General features: G+C 41.8%; 1 protein-coding gene across 1 annotated transcript; it reads left to right on the top strand.

The window, feature by feature from the left end:
• The first annotated feature begins 20561 nt into the window (after positions 1-20561).
• On the top strand, positions 20562-21014 carry LOC126470867 (uncharacterized). The gene has a single exon (XM_050098882.1). The coding sequence runs from the start codon at positions 20562-20564 to the stop codon at positions 21012-21014; it is 453 nt and encodes a 150-aa protein (XP_049954839.1).
• Positions 21015-23554: the final 2540 nt, after the last annotated feature.

Below are 23554 nucleotides of genomic sequence, written 5' to 3'. Positions count from 1 at the left end.
CCCGAATCCTTGCTGATTCTTCTAGAACATCCAGCCAACTAATTAGCATTAAGTGGGCAAGGGAGGGGAGTATTGCTCATCACTTCAGTAGATGCCAACGCAACAAGGACAGTCTGCATCGCCAGGCGGCAGCGGACGTGTCAGACAGTGCAGGCTTCCGCCAAGGAAGCGTTCGATGTCCCGTAGACGACGAGGTACGAGGGAGAGGGGAAAGTAATGCCTCCGATTTTTTTGTGTGAAAACTCTCAAAGCTTTTGAAATAAATCAAGTGTTATTAACACCCTACATCTTTATTCTTCGTGTCTACATATTTATTTCTCAGCACGCTCACCCGTTGACGAACACATTTCTCCCACTGAGAGACCATTTTGTTGATACCGTCACTGTATAATGTTTGACTTATTTGACGGAGTCACAACCTCACCCCTGCTTACACCGTTTCGTCACTATCAAAGTGTTGTCGTCGAAGGTGTTCTTTAAGTGTAGGGAACAAATTGAAATTGGATGGGGCCAAGTCAGGACTGTATGGAGGATGTTCGATGAGAGTGAACCCAAGGCGTCGGACTGTTGCAGATGTGGTACAGCTAGTTTGTGGTCTTACACTGTCGTGCTGAAGGAAAGAGTGTTCCATGTGTGGACGAACTCTTCGAATTCGAAACTCGATTACAGCACGCTGCTTCTCACGTACCGACACAGTTACGTTACACATTGCCATGTTACATGGTACAATTCGGAGCCCTCTAGCGGCATGGAGTTGCAAATATAAAGACACCAAGAATAAAGATGTAGAATTTTAACGATGTTTGTTTTATTTTAAAAGCCATAAGAGTTTTCACACGAAAGGCATTACCTTTCACGACGCCCTCGTATTTAGGGGCAGAGCGCAAACGCAGACTGATGTAGAACTGGGAAGGAAATGAGCCATGCCATTTTGAAAGGAACCAGTATCGCATTTGCCTTAAGCGATTTATGGAAATTACGGAAAAACCTAAATTTGTATTGCTGGAGTGAAATTTGAAACCTGCTCCCCCACGAAAGACGACCTGGTGCCGTAACATGTCTGACACCTCGCCCAGAGCTTCCGTTAACGACTCGGCTACGACCTTCATTAGATGGTGAGTACCTGTACAAGCCACCATCTGTCTAGAGGTTACCGGGAATATTTCGTCGGTAATTCAAAAATTTTTCTTCGTACATCAATTCCTAGCCAATATTTTGGTACCGCCTCTCGTGACCTACGTGCCAGACCGAAACGTCAGTTCACCAGAAAAGTAGTTCATTCTGGTTATGGATGCTGAAAGACAATGCGTTCTCGCGCGACTTCTGAGCAACCAATTGGATGAGTGGGGACGGAATCACGTGCTGGCCGCAAGGGGGTGGGAGGGTGTGGGGTGGGCATCCAGGGCATCGATCTGAAGGCGTTCGTCCTCTCTGGTCCTAGCTCTCTCATGGCATGACGTGTTCCTTACTGTCTCTCTCACTGATTTCCGGGCTCTGTTCCGACACCGATCGGCCACCATAGCCCCTCTGATTGACTGGTGCGTTATTTACTGACTCCAAAGCGCCCCCTGCTGTATTGTGAATTGACGTATATAGGCCGCTTTATATCTGTTTTTCCCACTTTCTTTCCCGGATGCTTACAGCTCCTGAAAACCGCGCTGACACCGGAAAGTAACGTGTTCCGCAAGAGCGCTGCACAATTGTCGGCACATGCGTACACGGAATGCCAGAGTAACAAAATCAGAAGTTTTGGAATAGAGGTAATCGTAGACGATATCTGGGCTGGCGGGAGTCTGACACGCAGTGTGGAGTGACAGGCTGCCCGTAGGCAGCTGCGAACTGATACGACGAGGCCAGCCACAAGTTGGCCTTCTGAGCGGAGGCCGCGGGTCCAAAACCGTATGTGTCCCCTCACTACCGACGACCGCGTTGCCGCCGTTTTCTTAACTTAAGAAATAACTTATAATTCTGTATTAGCAGGGAAATATTCGTAACCTGATTTCGTAAAATACCTGGAACGGAAGTTATCTACAACATGTGCAGAAAGCAGAATGAAGTTGTAAGTGTAGAAGAAAATGAGAGACCATATACCTGAGAAGAGAGTGAGACAGAGTTGTAATTTTGTCCTTTGATATTCAGTCCGCACAGAGAGTAAGATTAAAGGAAGCTAAGAAGAAATTAGGAAATCGGATTTAGGTTCAGAGAGATGAAAGTAAAAACTCTGGAGTTTGTTGATAATACTGTAATCGTGTCAGAGACGGCAAATGGTTTGGAAATTTATTGAAGTGGAATGCATAATGTCTTACAAGCAAGTTATCAATGAACATCAACATCAACGTGTGGGCCGAACCGCACAAGAACCCTGGACTCCGTGTGGGACGGCGGTAGGGTGAGTGGACTGCTGTAGTCTGTTGTGGGGTTGTGTACCACTGAGGGCTACGGCGGGGACGAAGCCTCTCTGTTGTTCCTAGGTCCCCAGTTCGATACATACATACATGGATTTGCGAACGAGCCCTTTGCGAGATAATTGTGAATGTGGGTTTAGGAGCACCACAGATTTGAGTGTGAAATATTATCCTAGTGTACAAACGTAACTGAAACATAAACTTTTCAATTAAGTCCACATCTAATTGCACTCAAACTTCACCCTTGATCTACTTTAACTTTTCGGAATCTATATACCAAGATCATTTGCTTGTTTGAATACAAGGCGCCTTTCCGAAATGCGCCTTATCAGTCTTTGAAGTTTTTCATCATAACAAAAACAGCTTTCAATTTTTCGTGTTACAGTTTTTCGCAATGACCTGATTATTGTGCACGTGCCATAGGTCAAAGACATAGTAATGTAGCATTGGGTCATCGTCGACTAGCGGGATTTGTGTTAATGTTCAAAAAAATGTGTGTGAAATCTTATGAGACTTAACTGCTAAGGTCATCAGTCCCTAAGCTTACACACTACGTAACCTAAATTATCCTAAGGACAAACACACACACCCATGCCCGAGGGAGGACTCGAACCTCCGCCGGGACCAGCCGCACAGTCCATGTCTGCAGCACCTCAGACCTCTCGGCTAATCCCGCGCGGCTTGTGTTAGTGGATGGACGAGTTACGATGCAGTAGGCGACTAAACAGTGGAATGATGGACAGCTACAAGTAATGGACCGAATAAACCGAACTAGCTATTCGCTTATTCGCTATGAGGAACAAAGCCATTGACCAACACGACAACGCGTCACAGAGAACGCAACACAGGACTTCCACCGTCAGTTATAAGAAGACTGTGACCCAGAGAGGTTGCATAGTGGTCAGACATTGGACTCCTGTTCTGGAGGACGGCGGTTCAAATCTCCGTCCGGTCACCCAGATTTAGCTTTTTCGTGGTTTCCCTGAATCGTTTAAAACAATTACCAAGATGGATCTTCTAAAAAGGACACGGCCAGTTTTCTTCCCCATCCTTCACCAATACGGGATGGTGCGCAGTCTCTAATGAACTCGTCATTAAAAGGGAAGTTAAACCATAAATTCACTTTATTTTCTTAGAAGTTTGCGAGTTATGGTGTATGATGGTACATACAGATGCTAGTGTACTGTTCAAGTCGGTGATGGTATCCTCACATGAAAAACGTTTATATGGAATTATATGAGTGCGAAGAAACATCTGTCTTGTCTCTAGTGGGCGAACAGCTTGGGAACCTGTTAGCCGATCAGCTAGGAGCTACAGCAGCTCGTTGGAGACTAGTACACTAAGGAAGACATTTCACAACCCACTGCTCCCGAATGGCATCAGTAATGTGTGGTGATAATTTCATGAACATATTTTGATTGGTCCCGCACGGTTACCTGGCCTTTGCACTATTGCGCACAATGGGAGATGTTATCGAAAGAGGCTCGCGCATAAAGAAGGCTCATCTAACACTCTCCGTAAGTTTTGGGCGGATGTTGAGAGGTCATGAATCAGTATGACTTCGCCGTCTTTTGTAGTCCGTGCCAACATAATGGCAAAAGGATGTGCTACATGCATCAAACGATATGAATCTAATTGAATGCTTGTTAGCGTTGGCGTTTAGTAGTTAGCTTTCAATATAGGTCAAACTATTGATGTCATTATGTTGTTGTTGTCGTGGTCCTCAGTCTGAAGACTGGTCTGATACAACTCTTCACACTAGTCTATTCTGTGAAAGTCTTCTCATCTCTGTATAAATACTGCAACCTACATCTGTTTCAATCTGCTTGCGTATTCATCTACTGGTCTCCTTCTTCAGTTTTATACCCACCTCATTCTATACTTTCCTCCACTGCCAAACCGACGGTTGCTTGATGCCTCAACATGTGTCCTGTCAACCGATCTCTTCTGTTAGTCAGGTAGTGATATAAATTTCCTTTTCTAACTTCATTCAGTACCTCCTCATTAGTTACGTGATCTGCCCATTTAATCTTCAACATACTTCTATTCTTCTACACTACTACATTTCAAAACGTTCTATTATCTTCTTGTCTGAACTGCTTATCATCCACGTTTCACTTCTGTACAAGTCTACGCTCAAGACAAATACCTTCAAAAGAGAATTTTTAACATTTAAATTCATATACGATATTAACAAATTTCTCTTTTTGAGAAATACCTTCCTTGCTATGCTAGTCTACATTTTATATTCTCTCTATTTCGGCTGTCATTAGTTACACGCTAAGACAAAAGAGGGAGAGAGAGAGGGAGAGAGAGAGAGAGAGAGAGAGAGAGAGAGAGAGAGATAGAGAGCATCACAAAATGAGCAAGTCAATAACGCGTTGGTCCATCTGTGGCCTTTATGCAAGCAGTTATTCTGCTTGGCATTGATTGATAGAATTCTTGGATGTCATCGTGAGGCACATCGTGCGAAATTCTGTCCAAATGGCGCGTTAGCTCGTATAAATCCCCAGCTGGTTGGACGGCCCTGTCCATAATGGTTCAAACGTTCGCCGTGCGGGATTAGCCGAGCGGTCCTAGGCGCTGCAGTCATGGACTGTGCGGCTGGTCCCGGTGGAGGTTCGAGTCCTCCCTCGGGCATGGGTGTGTGTGTTTGTCCTTAGGATATTTTAGGTTAAGTAGTGTGTAAGCTTAGGGACTGATGACCTTAGCAGTTAAGCCCCATAAGATTTCACACACATTTGAACAGTTTTTTTCAAACGTTCCCAATTGCGGAGAGATCCGGCGACCTTGCTGGCCAAGGTAGGGTTTGGCAAGCACGAAGACAAGCAGTATAAACTCTCGCTGTGTGCGGACGGGCGTTATCTTTTTGAAATGTGTAGAAGAAAATGAGAGACCATATACCTGAGACAGAGTTGTAATTTTGTCCTTTGATATTCAGTCCGCACAGAGAGTAAGATTAAAGGAAGCTAAGAAGAAATTGCTTTGCCATGAAGGGCAATAAAACAGGGTGTAGAATATCGTCGAGGTATCGTGCTCTACGGATGTCGCGGATGGCAACCAAAGGGGCTCTGCTATGAAACGCAATGGCATGCCAAACCATCACTTCTGATTGTGGTATTTCGCCTGTCGCATCACACCAGGTGGAATCATAACCGGCTCTCCCAAGGTTCTCAATAACTGACCGAATGTGGTCTCCGTTTGCCTTGTTTCGGCTCAGATATTTCAGTGTTCCGTCAAATTCCTCTAGCATTATCACATCTCCCATCTTATCTTCATTTAGTTCCTGTTCCGTTTCTATAATATTGTCTTGTGGTTAATTTCCTTTGTATAGCCCTTCTATATATTCATTTCACCTTTCAACTTTCCCTTGTACGCTTAACACTGGTTTGCCGTCTGAGCTCTTGATATTCATACAGCTGATTCTTTTTAAATTTCCTATGGTGCCCTCTGTCTTTTCACAAGTTAAGCATGCTTCTAAAGCCCTGCATTTGTGCTCTAGCCATACCTGCCTAGCCGTTTTTCATTTTCTTTCCGTCTAATGTTTTGGACTTCTGTACTCCCGTTTTCCCTACTTCATTTGCTGCATATTTATATTTTCTCCATTCGTCGATTAAATTAAATATCTCTGGCGTTATTCAGGGATTTCGAATGGACCTTGGTTTTTTGCTTATTTGATCCTCTGCTGTCATAACTATTTCATCTCTCAAAGTTATCCACTCGTCTTCTGTTGGAGTCCTTTCCATTGTTTCTCTCAATCGTTGGTAACGCTCCTTTTAAACTCTCAACAGTCTTTGGTTCTTTCAATTTATGTGTGTTCCATCTCCTTAAATTTCCTACCTTTCTCTAATTTCTTCACTTTTAAACTGCAGTTCACAACCAACAAATTATTGTCATAGTGTACTCCTTTCCCTGTAAATTTTTGTAGTTTAAAATTTGATTTAGAAATCTTCGTCATACAGTTATAGGTCTATAATCTACCTGAAACCTTACGGTTTCTTCAGGTCTCTTCCACGTTCAGAAACTTCTTTCACGATTCTTAAACTACGTGTCTGCCATGTTTAAATTGTGCTCTGTGCGAATTCTACCATGCAACTTCCTCATTCATTCCTCTCCCACATTTCATGTTCTTTTAATTTTCCTTCTCTTTCTTGTCTTACTACCGAATTTTAATCTCCCATCGCAATACAATTGCGCCAGCCCTTGATTATCTGGAAAATTTGTATTGTCTCATCATATACTTTTTCGATCTTCGCACCTGCCGCAGCTATTTGGCATATAAGTTTGTATTATTATGTTGGGTGTTGCCTTAGTGTTTAACTTGGCAACGACAATGCGTTCGACACGTTGTTTTCATAACTGAGATTCCTATTTTCTCATTCACTATTAGAGCTAATTCTACTTTACCCCTCTTTGGTTCTGTGTTTAGAAACCTGTACACACCTGACGAGAAATCCTGTTCTTCCTTCCTCCGCACTTCATTAATTTCCACTATACCTTACTTTCACATATTTATTTCCCTTTTTAAATTCTCTAAACTACCTACCCCATTAAGGGATCTATCATTCCTAACCTCGATACGTAGAACGCTAGTTTTCTTTTGTATGACGTAGAAATCCTCCTGAGTAGTCGCAGCTTGGAGATTCGAATGAGTGATTCTTTTACCTCTGGAATATTTTAGCCAAAAGGATGTAATCATCATTAAGTCATATGGCAGACCTTCACATTACCCTTTCTTTCAGCAACTCGCAGTACCAACATACCAAAGCCACGTTGGCTAAATGTTACAAGGCCAGATCAGTCAGTCATTCAGAATGTTGCTCCTGCAAATACTGACAAGCTGTGGTCTCTCTACAGGGAGCACAGTTTGTCTGGCTCCTCCACAGGTATCCCTCGATTGTGGTTGCTCTTATGGTACGGATATCTGTGTCGTGAAAGCATGCAAGCCACCCCACGTGAGTAATGCTCTGGTTCATGGGGCAAGGGGAGGGGATGTCTTCATAGTACGTACTATTGTAGTGGTCGCGAGGGAGATGACGCACTGGATTCACGTGCGAGAGAACCAACCTTAGACTCCGAGTAGGTTTTCCGTGGTTTCTCTAAGTTGCTTTAGGTGAAAGATGGAGTGGTTCCTGGGACAAGGAGCGTCATCAGCTATTTTCATTATGAGCCTGTGCGTCGTCTCTGATGGACTAGGCATTGAAAAGATCTGTACCCTTACTATTTCTTTCCCTCCTTTATTTATATCGGTGACAACGATTGCTGTTACTACTTGAACAATGTTCAATGTAAGACGGTATTCACTTTACACATTTTTGCTAACATTATGTTCTGACTTAGTGTCTTGTACATCTCATTTTCATCTTGCTTTTGTTCCCTCACATTTCATTCTCAATAACATGAAAAGCCGTCTTGATATTAGAATATCCCTGTTGTAAGGCTTTTATCAAATACTGGACTAATGTAAGAATACAAAGAAAACATACAGTTTAACTTTCAGTTGCTATAAGCCATTCAGAGTCAAATCATGTCATCTCTCATTTAATCGAGAATGAATTAAAGATCAACATTTATTACCCAGCGGCTTCTTAATTCCTTAATTTGGGGTTGGGACGAATCTGTGAGAAATATCTTCAAGGAAGCGGTCTATTGACGCATAACCAGCACCTATCCAGAAAAATCATTTTTTTGAAATACAACTAACTCTTTACTCACATAAAATAATTATGTAATCGACACTGGGTACAAAGTTGAGTCCTTATTTATAGATTTGCATAACGCTTTTGACATTGCTCTTCGCCAGGCGGGGAACGTAGTAGTTAGCCCAGTGGACGCACATACGGGAGAACAACGGTTCAGATCTCCATCCGGACATCCTGATCTAGGTTTTCCGTGATTTACCCAAATCGCTTAAAGCAAGTACCGGGATCCTTCTTTTGAAAGGATGTGACAGATATCCTTCCCCGATCTACCTTAATCCGAGCTTGTGCTCCGTCTCTAATGCCCCGTTGTCAATGAGACATTAAATACTACTGTTCCATTTCACTGTTCCTCGCGAGCTGCTTCTAATCAAACTGCGTGCCTAGGGAGTATCGTCTCAGCTGTGCGACTGGATTCTTTTCTTGTCACGAAGTTCACAGTTCGTAGTAACCGACGGGACGTCATATAGTGGCACCGAATTTGTATATGGGGTTTCCCAAGAAAGCGCTGTAGTCCTTCTGCTATTCTTAATCACGTAAACGATTTAGGAGACAATCTAAGCAGCCATCTTAGATAGTTTGCAGGTGATACTGTCGTCATCCATATAGTAAATTCATCAGAATATCAAAACGAATTGCAAAATGATTTAGTTAATGTACCTGCATGATGGCCACTGACTGAACAGTTAAAAGTGTGAGGTTCTCCACATGAGTGCTAAGAAATCCAGTCAAATTTGGTTACCCGCCTCCGTAACCGAGATCGCTGTGCAGTGGCACTCAAATCGGAGGGAAGCTGGTTCGTACCTGGTGGTGGATGAAATTTTTACCGTTAGTATTTGGCCAACAAGGGGAAGAGAGGTGGGGATGGAAAGTCCCTAACACCAGACTCTGCGCCAGTGTCGTGGATTAAATTCCAGACTTCTCCGCAGTGTCTTACGGAGTGAAGGCGTGTGACACTGTAAATGGTGATCCGTCCGACAGATGGAGACGTTAAGTTCGGGTTCGGGGGTCCCCTCGGTGTTATTTTAGAGGAGGCATCAGATTTCGTCATCGTACAAGGTAAGGGACCATGTGTGCGGCGGGGGAAAATCTTTTGCGACACGCGGCAGAAGCTACACCTTGGGGTCTCCTAGCCAAAGTCACACAAATTTAAAGGTTATCGATTCAACTAAATATCTAGGGATTACAATTACGAACAAATTAGGCCTATATTGGAGCCGACTCATAGAAAATGTCTTCGGGAAGGCGAACCAAAGATTGCGTTTTACTGCCAGAACACTTAGGAGATGCAACAAATTTACGAGAGTGTGCAGAAAAGTACTGCCTCAGAATTTTATATCAAAAATCTTAAAGCTTCAGCAATAAAACAAACGTTGTTAACATTGTACATCTTTATTCTTCATCTCTACATATTTATTTATCAACATAATCTTCCTGGCGACGAACACATTTCTTCCAACAGGAGACCAGTTTGTTGATACCGTTACTGTAGAATGTTTGACTTTGTCGACGGAGCCACAATGTCACCTCTGCTTGCGCCGCTCCACCACTATCAAAGTGACGTCCTCGAAGTTGTTCGTTAAGTTTTGGAAACAGATAAATATCTGAAAATCGGAAGGATCCAAGTCGGCAATGTACGGAGAATGATCGATAAAAATGAACCAGAGGCGACGGATTGTTGCAGATGTAGCAGTGCTCGTGTGTGGACGAACACTTCGAATTCGAAACTCGATAACAGCACGGTGTTCCTCCCGCACCAACATAGTTGCATTAAACACCACCATGTGCCACACTACAATTCGGAGCCCTGTACAGGCAGAGGGCTGGATATATGTAGACCTGACGAATGAAGATGTAAAATGTTAATTACGATTATTTTACTTAAAAAGTTTTAAGAGTTAAAAAATTCGGAGGCATTGCTTTTGAGCACACCCTTGTACTAAAGATATTGCCTACACTACGCTTGTTCTTCCTCTTCTGGAGTACTGCTGAGCGGTATGGGATCCTTACCAGGTAACATTGACGGAGGACATAGAAAAAGTTCAAAGAAGAACATAGCGAAATAGGAGTGTGATAGTTTCACCGATATGCTGAGTGAGTTAGGGTGGCAGTAGTCAAAAGAAAGGTGCTTTTCGTTATGGCGAGATCTTTCCACGCCGTTTAAATCACCAACTTTCTTCTCTGAATGCCAAAATACTTTGTCGATGCTTATCTACACATGGAGTAATGGCCATCGCAGTAAAATAACAGAAGTCAAAGCTAGTACACAAAGATTCAGATGTTCAGTTTTCCCATATGATATTCTAGGATGGAACGGTGGACAAACGCACAATCCTGTTAAAATCGGTTTCTCATCTCATGACTTCCGGTGTCAGGTTAGGTTAGAGTCAGGTTACAGACAGAAAGTATTGAAAGAGATTAAAACAGAACAGTGCCATAATGCCTGTAGCAGTATCCAAAGAAATAAAATTTGTGTGTTTCATCAGAACATTAGAGGATTGAAAAATAAGATAGATGAGCTTCTTGTATGCCTAGAAAATGGGGTAGATTCTGAAGGTATAGATGTTTTATGTCTCTCTGAACACCATGTAACCGCAGGGATGGAGAAGTTAAATTTAAGGGATTACAGATTAGCATCTTATTCATGTAGACTCAACATGGAAAAAGAAGGAGTTGCTACTTATATAAAAACTGGACATAAAGTCAAAAATATTGAAATAAATAGTTTTTGTGTAGATCAGATCCTTGAAGCACGTGTTTGTGAGTTGCTACTGCAATATACTTCTATTATAATTGTAACAATCTACAGATCCCCTCAAGGTAACTTTCAGCTATTCATGAAAAATCTAGAGGCATTATTGAGCTACCTGTCAGACAAAAAGAAGCAGTTAGTGGTTTGTGGTGATTTTAATGTAGATTTCTTGAAAAATATAGATGGGAAAAATGAGCTAGAATCTTTGTTTGGTTGTTCCAGTCTAGTATCTGTTCTAAATTTTCCAACTTGTGTGCAGCAGAATTGTTGTTGTTGTTGTTGTGGTCTTCAGTCCTGAGACTGGTTTGATGCAGCTCTCCATGCTACCCTATCCTGTGCAAGCTTCTTCATCTCCCAGTACTTTCTGCAACCCACATTCTTCTGAATCTGCTTAGTGTATTCATCTCTTGGTCTCCCTCTACGATTTTTACCCTCCACGCTGCCCTCCAATGCTAAATTTGTGATCGCTTGATCAGCAGCATAGCAGGATAGCAGGTCCCTTATCGATACCATTGTCATAGACAGTGCTCAGGCAGAAATAATTAATGTGTACCTAGTTGTTAATGTGCTATCCGATCATGATGCGCCGTTAATGGAAATAACACATATACCACATTACAGGCTTCAGGCAGGTTCATACAAGGCAGGGAGGCTTATTGATGCGAACAGGGTACAGAGTTTTAAGAGCAGCCTAGAAGAGACAGAATGGGATTTATTCCACCGTAAATTTGTCTCAATATTTGAGTGTTGCTTTCCTGAAACGTTACCCAAAGAAGCCATTACAAAGTCAAGTAAGCCATGGATTATTAAGGAAATTAAGATATCGTGTAAGAGGAAGAGAGAAATACAGGGTGTTACAAAAAGGTACGGCAAAAGAAAGAAAATATATTATGTGGACATGTGTCCGGAAACGCTTACTTTCCATGTTAGAGCTCATTTTATTACTTCTCTTCAGATCACATTAATCATGGAATGGAAACACACAGCAACAGAACGTACCAGCGTGACTTCAAACACTGTGTTACAGGAAATGTTCGAAATGTCCTCCGTTAGCGAGGATACATGCACCCACCTTCCGTCGCATGGAATCCCTGATGCAGCCCTGGAGAATGGCGTATTGTATCACAGCCGTCCACAATACGAGCACGAAGATTCTCTACATTTGGTACCGGGGTTGCGTAGACAAGACCTTTCAAATGCCCCCATAAATGAAAGTCAAGAGGGTTGAGGTCAGGAGAGCGTGGAGGCCATGGAATTGGTCCGCCTCTACCAATCCATCGGTCGCCGAATCTGTTGTTGAGAAGCGTACGAACACTTCGAATGAAATGTGCAGGAGCTCCATCGTGCATAAACCACATGTTGTGTCGTACTTGTAAGGGCACATGTTCTAGTAGCACAGGTAGAGTATCCCGTATGAAATCATGATAACGTGCTCCATTGAGCGTAGGTGGAAGAACATGGGGCCCGATCAAGAAATCACCAACAATGTCTGCCCAAACGTGCACAGAAGATCTGTGTTGATGACGTGATTGCGCAATTGCGTGTGGATTCTCGTCAGCCCACACATGTTGATTGTGAAAATTTACAATTTGATCACGTTGGAATGAAGCCTCATCCGTAAAGAGAAGATTTGCACTGAAATGAGGATTGACATATTGTTGCATGAACCATTCGCAGAAGTGTACCCGTGTAGGCCAATCAACTGCTGATAGTGCCTGCACACGCTGTACGTGGTACGGAAACAACTGGTTCTCCCGTAGCACTCTCCATACAGTGACGTGGTCAACGTTACCTTGTACAGCAGCAACTTCACTGACGCTGACATTAGGGTTATCGTCAACTGCACAAAGAATTGCCTCGTCCATTGCAGGTGTCCTCGTCGTTCTAGGTCTTCCCCAGTCGCGAGTCATAGGTTGGAATGTTCCGTGCTCCCTAAGACGCCGATCAATTGCTTCGAACGTCTTCCTGTCGGGACACCTTCGTTCTGGAAATCTGTCTCGATACAAACGTACCGCGCCACGGCTATTGCCCCGTGCTAATCCATACATCAAATGGGCATCTGCCAACTCCGTATTTGTAAACATTGCACTGACTGCAAAACCACGTTCGTGATAAACACTAACCTGTTGATGCTACGTACTGATGTGCTTGATGCTAGTACTGTAGAGCAATGAGTCGCATGTCAACACAAGCACCGAAATCAACATTACCTTCCTTCAATTGGGCCAACTGGCGGTGAATCGAGGAAGTACAGTACATACTGACGAAACTAAAATGAGCTCTAACATGGAAATTAAGCGTTTCCGGACACATATCCACATAACATCTTTTCTTTATTTATATGTGAGGAATGTTTCCTGACAATTTGGCCGTACATTTTTGTAACACCCTGTATATGGACAGGACAATATAAGTCAAGATCTGACGTTACTTGCTTACTTCAAAAGATACTGTAATACTTTAAGGAAAGTCATTAAGTAGTCGAGAATCTTTTGTGTTCTGACAGAAATTAATAATGCGGATAATAAGATTAAAAGCGTGAAAGGGTTAAGTCCCTGCAGTCGCGCTGTTCATCTGTGTCCTCGGTGGATCAGATGAATAGAGTTTCTGCAGGAGATCCCGGGTTCGAGTCCCGGTCGGGGCACACATTTTTAGCTGTCCCCATCGAGGTATATCAACAACACCTGTCGGCAGCTGAGGGTTTCAATTAATTATCATTGACATGGAATATTGTCAAACGGGAGACGGGGCAGCCTGACAGTGCACAGCATACCATAGCAATAAAGCTAAATGATGATGTTTTGAGTGATAATTCACAAGTTGCAAATATTTTTAACAATCACTTTGTGAATGTAGCAGCACAAATAGGGTTAAAGGGTTCAGTTGAAGAAGCAAAAAAATTGTTAAAAATGCATTCCTCAGGACTTAAGGCCTTTAGAAACAGCACCAACATCCCCCAGTGCAATTAAGGGAATTATATGTATACGGAAAAACAAGAGCTCATGTGGTGTTGATGGAGTCTCTAACAAAATTTTGAAGTGTTGTTCTAATTTAGTAAGTGGAGTCCTTAGAAACATATGTAATGCTTCGCTGGCACAGGGAATTTTTCCAGACAGATTGAAATACGCAATTGTCAAACCCCTTCATAAGAAAGGGGACAAGAGTGACTTAAATAATTATAGACCACTCTCATTGCTGACTTCATTTTCTAAGATATGTATTCAAGAGTAGTCTCACATTTAAGTGAAAATAATTTACTCAGTATGTCACAGTTCGGATTCTGGAAAGGTAGCTCAAATGAGAATGCTATCTGCACATTTACCCATCAAATAGTACAAGCCCTAAATAACAAATTATCGCCAGTTAGTATTTTTGTGATCTTTCCAAGGCATTTGATTGTGTGGATAATGTCACACTCCTAGAGAAACTCAGGTTTTATGGAATTGATGGCTATACACACAGCTGGTTTGAATCATACTTAACGAACAGAAAGCAAAACGTTGTGCTGAATAACACAAATAATGTTGGGAGGGTGGTAAATTCTAGTGAATGGGGAGTTATCACAAAGGGAGTCCCACAGGGATCAATTTTGGGACCTCTGCTGTTCCTTATTCATGTGAATGACCTCTTACTTAACTTTCAGCAAGCAGAACTAGTACTTTTTGCAGATGACACGAGTGTTATAATAAATCCAATTCCAGAAAAAGCAGTTGAAGACATTGTTAAGGATGTCTGACAAAGAATTATTAAATGGTTCTCAGAAAATGGACTTTCCCTTAATTTTGAAAAAGCTCACTATATCCAGTTATGTACACCGAATAGAGTCACACCGACAATTGATGTAGTATATGAACAGGGCTCAATTAACAGGGTATATTTCTCCAAATTTTTGTGTGTTTACATTGATGACAACTTGAACTGGAAGAAGCATATTACTGAGCTTCTCAAACAATTAAGTTCAGCTTCTTTCGCTCTTCGTATAATCAATAGTCTTGGCAAAAAAGAGATCAGACTCCTAATGTACTTTGCATATTTCCACTCAATAATGTCTTATGGAATAGTTTTCTGGGGTAACTCACCACTTAGACATAAAGTATTGATTGCACAAAAGAGAGCAGTGAGAATAATTAGTGGTGTTCACCCAAGGATGTCATGTAGGCACTTACTCAAGGAGTTAGGTATTTTAACTGCACCATCAGAGTACATTCGCTAATGAAATTCGTTATAAATAATCCATCTCAATTCGCGAAGAACAATGATGTTCATACGTACAACACTAGAGCGAAAAATGACCTTTCCTATCCATTATTGAAGCTCTCGGTTGCTCAAAAAGGGGTACATTATTCAGCAAAACAAATGTTTGATCATTTGCCCAACAACATAAAGTGTCTGGCAGGTAGCAGATCAAGTTTTAAATCTAGCCAAAAATCATTTCTTTTGGACAACTCCTTCTATTCCATGGATCAGTTTCTGTTTCAGAACTGGTAAAAAAAGTACCTCTGAATGTAGTTGCATGTGTAGAACTAAAAATTTCAGTAATATTAATATTAGCATTATTCATGTGTGTGTATATATATCTTGTAATCTGACTTGTTACACATCATATCGATAAAATAATCGTGAAAATGATCTACGGAACATGATATAACTAAACTAAACTAAACTCACTTGGGCTAGTTATATTCAAGGTCATTCCCATCTCTAGCCCCCCCCCCCCCTCCACACACACACACACATCCAGGAAACCACCGGCAATTGGTCGAGGTCACCCAGCGGGAAACCGCTCACAACCCATGCACCATAAGCAATAGTATGAGGTATAGGACATAACTCGATACTGGTCGCATGATCTTGAGTGACATGACATTTTCTGGAAACCCTTCCAATCTCTCAGCCAATGAGAGCACATTAAAATGCTGAGAAAATCTTCCTCTCTCCCCCTGGACTAATAAGATTCAAGCTCCCCCTCCCACTCCTCATCCTTTCAACTAGTTCAGATGCATAGGCCTCTTTATTTGAGATCTGTGCATCATAGGAAGAGGTTAAGGTTTGTTATAAGCAAGTTATTATTAACAATAATTCTGTAGTGAAAGGGTTTGGAAATAATAGCAATGATATAACAAATTAACTGATGGTTTATTATTAACAATTTTATTGAAATACAATTAATTAACATCATTTTCTTATCATCAGTTTCTTTGTTGGTTTATTTAATAGATATTTATTTCTGATGACATATACGCAGTGGGCTTTTTGTCGGTTTAATTAAGGGCTATTTTTTCTTTTATACAACAATTTTCAAAGCTACTTTTTTTTACAATTTTTTGTTGGTTTATTTACAAAGCTATTTGTTTCTTACATACAATGATTTGCAAAGGTATTTTTTATGACAAATGTACATCGATTTATTTACGAAGCTACTATTTTTTCTTAAGACTTCTATACATTACACCAAAAACCTTTAATACTACGTTCCTCACTTTTAATATATAATCGCTTTTCATTCTGTAAACAGTATTTACATTTCCTTTCTGCTCATTTTATTTACATTTTAATCTTTTTTTTGCATGAGAAACGAGGATCAGCAGCAGAAGGTGAAGAAAAACCGCACACACACACACACACACACACACACACACACACACACACACACACACACAGATATATGCAATACCAGCAGAGAAACACGGCGTTGCCCAGCTATAGCTGTGCGTCCACGCCCATACCATACAGTGTCTGGCTTTTTGCTTAATGTTTATGGCGTCATATCTCCTGAACTATGTGTCATACAATGATATATTATAGCAGGTACATTCAGCAGTATATGTGGACACTGTGTGCGAAATCTGTTACGAATGTAGTTAGTAACAAAGAAGTAGTAAATTTAAACGTCACGTATGATGTGGCCGTTTTTCGCGCATCTCATTGTTTCTGACGTCATATCTCCAGAATTATGTGTCATACAATGACATAATTTTGCATTTACATTCAGTGGTATACATGGATACTGTCTGTATACTACGTCGCGAATACAGTTACTAGTAAAAAGGTAATAAATTATAACGTCGTACTGCAGGGGTACTTTTACTGTATGAACAGAGGAAAAGTGGTAAGTGATAAACATCTTTCCTTTCCTCATTTTGCAGGGGATGTCAGCCAGAAAAAAAGTCGTAAGGTTTGAAATTATGTGTAAAGTTTGACGCAAGTCGCTAAGTGCTCTCATTCTCAAACACTGGATGAAAAAATCTGGGAATTCGCGCGTCACCGGCTACGCTTCTTTTTTACCCTCATCCCTTTGATAGGTAGATGCTTGTCACCCACACAGCGATGCTTGCCTAGCAGTAAGATATGTGTGAACCGATATATATACACATACAATATATACGCACGTATAGTGTGCAATCGGACATGAATACTCACTCACATACAACTATGACATGTGGTTCATCCAACCATTCCGCACACACATCATCCACAAATTACAAATTAATTAACCAGCCACACACTCAATCTCTCAACGAATAGTATGAGTACGATGAACCGTTTGTCATCATGAGGCGGTAGACCAACTTTTAGCTGCAGTGCAGTTCGCTCCTATTGGCCTCGCAGTCAAAAGACTACCTGGTGCACCTCCTCCCCCAACCAGTTAACTAAATTAATTTAGTGGTATTCTCTAATGTTTTACATGGTTTCTCCGAAAGTGAGATAGTTCTTTAACTTGTAAAAATCTGTTTCAGAGACACATCGCGAGAGCGCTGTGTTCGGTGTTTACATCAATGTACTCTTTCAACCAGCGATGCTACCTGTAGGAGATGTCACGGATGATTCTAACAAGTTCCATCCCAAACTTGAGACACAGCTAGAGGCTACTTATTCCCCACCGTTGTTGGTACGGAACCATTTGAAGGACTTGCCAGCCCAGAAACAGCGGCAATACGGTATGCGCGTCATGGAAATGGGTGGGATATGCCATTTCTACCTCCAGAACATATCTCTCACCTGAATTAGCAGCCACATCATAGATCTTTTTCTTCAGCCTCATAATTTCCTCTACGATGTCACTTAAATCGTAAGATGGCCTGCATTTCTCCTTACTCATTTGTAGGTTATTATTCTCCTTGGGGTACCGGTACATGCAAGGGCAAAGTTCCCCCGTACCCCGCATTCAGAGAAGAGCAGCATGTCAACGTTGGTCAGTAGTTCGATTCTGACTCTTGTCTTTCTTATCTCTGCCTTCCAGGAAAGCCCCAGTGTGTTGCAACACAAGGCAAGATCCAGAGAGTATGTGGCCAATCATCTGTGGAAAATATCTGCGAGCAGTTGTACATTGGTGGTCATGCATAACCTAGCATATTTCCCTAAATCAGGGATGGTGAACTCCTGGAAAACACTGAACACATGCTCATACTCATTCCACACCCGTTATGGCAGTGTTTGTTAATTTTCTGGAAAATGTGGTTATGTTGGGCAACATGATTTCCTAGAGTCTCACCATCTAATCCAGGTATTCATATGGAAAAACACCCTTACTCGTTACAATCTGAAACTTTGCATCATTGAGACATTTGGCTCTGGTGATACGCATATTCTCCTGACGTGCCCCCTCAGCAAGTTTCCGAAGAGACATGAGCATGAAACATAGTGAATCCGGGAAGCAGAACGTTATATTTGGCGTGATTTGCTTGGAAAATGAAATGTACTTTTTTAGCGGGTATCAGAAATGATACTGATTCTATCATATTTCGAACCGAAATCACCAACGTGCTCAACAACGAAGTGAGCATCATATCCTTCACAATAATGAAAGAAGATGCGTATGAGTCATGGCAGTAGGTACGGTAAGCCTTGATAAGTTCGTGGCATTGCTTATTTCGTGATACTTTTATGATTCCTCTTCACGGATTTATCAATCACGCTAGAATTGCAGTCGCTGACCCACAGATAACAGCACGTCACCTACCTGGAGCGGCATTTCACGCCGCGCTACCAGCAGCTTTGGCAGCACAGTGAGTTGTTTTCTTCCGTTGGGGGTAGTTGTCTTTCGCTTTCGCGCTGCAGAATCCCACGTGTTTTCAAAGTGCTGATTACTCCTCATATTAACAAGGTAACATTTTTTGATTTTACACAGTTGTTTATGTGACATAAATAAATTTTTCTGATTAAGGTTTGTGTTTTCGCGTTCGTTAGTTTAGACGTAATAGCCTTAGCTGCGCTAGTAAAAACGTTAGCATTTTAGCTGCCATCTTGTGCCACCCTAGACAGTCATCGCAAATACTGGCTAATAAACGTATTTAAAAGCCGATATTTAGTTATTTGTAGTAGCATGCCCATGGTATAGTTAGAGAACTTCATTTTAAACCAGATAGTACATTAAATTCACGTATTACGAATTAACCAAGCTATCACGAACTTAACCAGCTTTTTTCTTCTACATTTTAGATGCCTTCAAAATATCGCAAATTCTTCTTTCTTTCTTTCTTCGCTTACGCCATTGTCCCACAGCGATCGCAGGATCGGCGTGGTTACAACGGATTTGGCAGTGTTAGTGTTAGGGATAGCCGGATGCCCTTCCCGCCGCCACCCTGTACCCCCCAGTACGGAATCAGTGTACCCCAACTGTCTAGTGTAAATCGGGAAACAGTGTGGACGTGTTTCAAATGTCTGTGGCGCATGTAACTGAGGCGCAACGTGGGGACCAGCCTGGTATTCACCTAGCGGGATGTGGAAAACCGCCTAAAAACCACATCCAGGCTGGCCGGCACACCGGCCCTGGTCGTTAATCCCCTGGGCGGATTCGATCCAGGCCGGCGCGCTTACCCGAGTCCAGGAAGCTGCGCGTTAGTGCGCTCTGCTACACCGGCGGGTCTTTAAAATATCGCAAATATGCCAACCAAAATATTATTACAGCAGCAAGGGTGGTAAAAGAGGAAAAGAACTCAATTCACAAGGCATCAAAGCAATGTGAACTGCCATGGTCTACCCTGAAAGACTTTCTTAGCAGGAATGAAGGTGAATGTGTAGGCCTACCTAAATTAGGGAAACCATTTGCTTTACTGTACAAATGGAACAAGAATATACGATTACATACTTTCCATGCAGGAATTAGGATTCGTATTGACTGTAGTTCAGATTCGAAAACTGGCATAAAAGCTAGCTACAGCAACTGGTAGGAAACATCCCTTCAATGAAGAAGAACAAGCTGCATGGGACTGGTGGCGGAAAGATTTTAAAACACATTGTGGGCTTACCTTAAGAGTGCCTGAAAATATAGCTGCTTTTATAGGTCTTCAATGGAAAATAGGTCAATAATTACTGACTTTTATCAAAAATTAGAAGCATTAGTCACAGATTTAGGAGTTCAAGATCGTCCAGATGTAGCATGGAATTGCGATGAGACAGGGCTCTCATATGTGGTGAAAGCATCCAAGATCGTTACAGCAATTGGCAAAAAGTATGTATATAGCAGAACGTTTGCTGATCGAGGTGAAAATCACACATTGCTTGCCTGTATCAATGCTAGTGGTCACTGGATACCACCTGTGGGCATATTTAAGGGTGTTCGAATGTCAGAAGATCTTCTGAAAGACGTAATTCCTGGCACCATTGTGAAACTATCACCAAAAGGGTGGATAAATGGAGAACTTTTCTGGAATGGTTCAATCATTTCATACAATGTATACCTCCTGCAAGACCTGTAGTTTAGTAATGGATTCCCATGGATCCCATATTTCAGAGGAGGTCATTGATCTGGCCAAGAAGAACCAAATCTTTCTTCTGACATTTCCTTCTCACACTACTCACATTCTGCAACCATTGGATGTAGGGGAATATGGGCAACTTAAAAGATCATGGGGAAAATCTTTAAATAGCTACATGTTCAAGAATCCAGGTCTCAGACCCAATAGACCTGATTTCCACAAATTGTTGAAACCTGCTTACTACAGTGCTTTCAGTCCTGAGACCATATCAGCTTTTAGGAAGACTGGGATATATCCATTTAATCCTGCCGCTGTGAGTAATGAGGCAATAGCAACATCAAAGCTGACAGACAAACCTGCAGAAGACAACCTGGAACCAGCATTAGATGATTCAGAAAGTCATTCAGAGGTGAATGAACTTCTTGCTCCTCCTGCCTTAACAGATGATGGGAACAAATGAAAGCGGAGGAGAAAGACAGATAGCAAGGCAAAATGTCTGACTCCAATTCAATAAGCAGCTCCCAAAAGAACCGGAGGTAGGCCTACGCATTTTCTAAAATATTATCTCACGTGCTTCATTAACAGAGTTGACAGTTGTTCCTTTGAGTTGTTCTTTATTTATTTTAATGAAATTTATTGATTTATAGGTAGGCCACGAAAGGAAGATACATTAAATCCACAACCCAGCACCACTCGAGTGACAAAGAAGAGGACGAAGGATGACAATAAATGTGGATCCTGTGGCCACAGTTATTTAGAAGACGTGAGGAAAAAATCAGGGGCGCTATGGATTCAGTGTAGTTTTTGTTTAATGTGGTACCATTCGAAGTGTCAACATACTTTTGAAGAGAGTGAGGACGTTTTTATGTGTAACAACCTTTCTGATGAAGACTAAAATGGGGCTTTCATTTAATCAGTAAATTCAATTCAGTGTTTTTGCTCATTACCTCGTCAGTACTTTATCATTATTATCATAAATAAGCCTCAATGTCGTAAAATGTCAAAATAAAATCTTTTATCGAAATACAATGCTTTCATTATTTAATTAATGCATTATCACAAAATTACCCAAGTAATGTCACCAACTTACCAAATGGTATCACGAAATAACCTACAAAATTATTAGTTGATGAAATCATAAGGGAGAGAATGTAGAATCAACTAATCATAACATTGTGCATACTGAGTAATGCATTTAAGGACAGGCTTACATACGTAATTCAGCAGACTTTCAAAATATTTTTATGTACTTTAAATTAACTAGATACAGGAATCCTCACGAAATTACCAATGTTTACCCTACTTCTAGTGGCATGCGTTGTGAGCTGCGCCACAGAATTTTCCCTGTAATGACAGTTATCTCTACATGGAGTTTCCGTTTTCCTATCCAGCGGCAGCCCACAAATATGACAATCAACTGCCTACTCACATAAGGCATCATTATCCTTCGTTTTGTCCATGGAAATGTTGTTGCGATAAATCCCGTCAACTACCGCACAATTTTTTCGAGCTCAGAGAGCAGCGATTTCTCAGAATTATCCCTGGCGTATGATTCGAATTTGTTGCAGCTGGAGTCATACAAACATGCAACTTGATATATTGCCACATAAAGTGCGTGCTGTTCTGTGAAGGTAGGATGGGAGGAATTAGAGTCACCTTCACAATTCGCCACAGGAGCTCGGAGGCACTCGAAGTCGGCATATCCGACGAAGGGACATCCCTCCAGGCGGTGGTCGTTCTTATACTCTAAAACCTTGTTATCCTTGATAGATATTTCCTACACGTAACGGTTCATGCCGTGTCTTTCTAGAACCTCACCCTTTGTATAACAGTTAAGACATCTAAGGCAAAAATATCTTCCACATTTTTTATACTAAATTGGGAGGAAAGTAGGTGAGCCATGATCCTGATTCCGCGTAATGTTGCCTCTCACCCTCAGAGAACAGCAGCAAATCTAAGTGTTTGAGGTGCTCACCAGCTAATTTTGAAAAGAAGAGGGGGTCCATCTATTTTATGCTTCACTTCTTTGTTCTGTATAGTGTGCTCATAGCCATCTTGTCCTTCTGGTTTGCTATCATCAACATCCAAGGTGTACACGTGAACTGAATAATCACGTACCACCTCTAGAATTTTGGTATGTCCTGGAGATACACGACGAATGAGATACCTTGGAAATTATGAAGCCTGCAGAAATCAGATGTATAGTATGTTTTCGTACAGTCTTCCTATTTCAGTTAATTTCTACTGGAAGCAAGAAGCGAGCATGCAAGGCAAAACTCATCCCACTCAGCAGTATCATTAATAAATGCTTTTTAGCAGCAATATCTCTCTGAAGATGGGTGAAACTGGACCCCTCAGTAAGTGCAATAAAGACTTACGAGTAGGTATTGAAGTGAAGTTAGTTGAGCGCCTTACCAGGCCCTCTTTCCTTCATTTCGAAAAAACGGCCCAGTATGACGCTCTTGGTAAAAGTTCCGAACTACTCAGAGATTGACTTGCTCCATGATGTTACACCATTATCCACCCCAAATTTGGAAGATGTTTTTTCGTCAACAGCATCACTGCCCTCTTTCGAGGGGTGCATGAGTTCAGGGTACAGCAGTGCTTTTCACTTAATGGTTGGATACCGTGCGTCACTGACAAATCTAGGGAGCTCCCTTTCCAAAATGGCTTCACAAGCATTAAGGAAATTGGCAGGATCTCGGCAGGCGTATTCGTGTTGTTATTGTGAGCCTGTGAGATCCTGTCCCCATGTGCACCAGCAACCACAGAGCAGTGCACTCCAGCTGCAAAACTTTCTTGGTTATCTGCAACAGTGTGGACAGCGCGGCGGCTGCTGCTGCTGCCAAACCCAGTACAATGTCGTGGTGATGTCTGGTGACAACGATCATGTGATGGTCCAGTGTATTTTATGTGGTCTTATACACAGTCTTCTGAATCTCGTCAATCTTTCCACCTATTACATTGAGTAACCTCAGGAGGATTTCATTGCCTTCTTCC

Source organism: Schistocerca serialis, chromosome 3, assembly GCF_023864345.2.
Source record: "Schistocerca serialis cubense isolate TAMUIC-IGC-003099 chromosome 3, iqSchSeri2.2, whole genome shotgun sequence".
Lineage (NCBI taxonomy): Eukaryota > Metazoa > Arthropoda > Insecta > Orthoptera > Acrididae > Schistocerca > Schistocerca serialis.
Note: the sequence above shows the minus strand (reverse complement) of the source record. Positions and strands in the feature narration are given on the sequence as shown.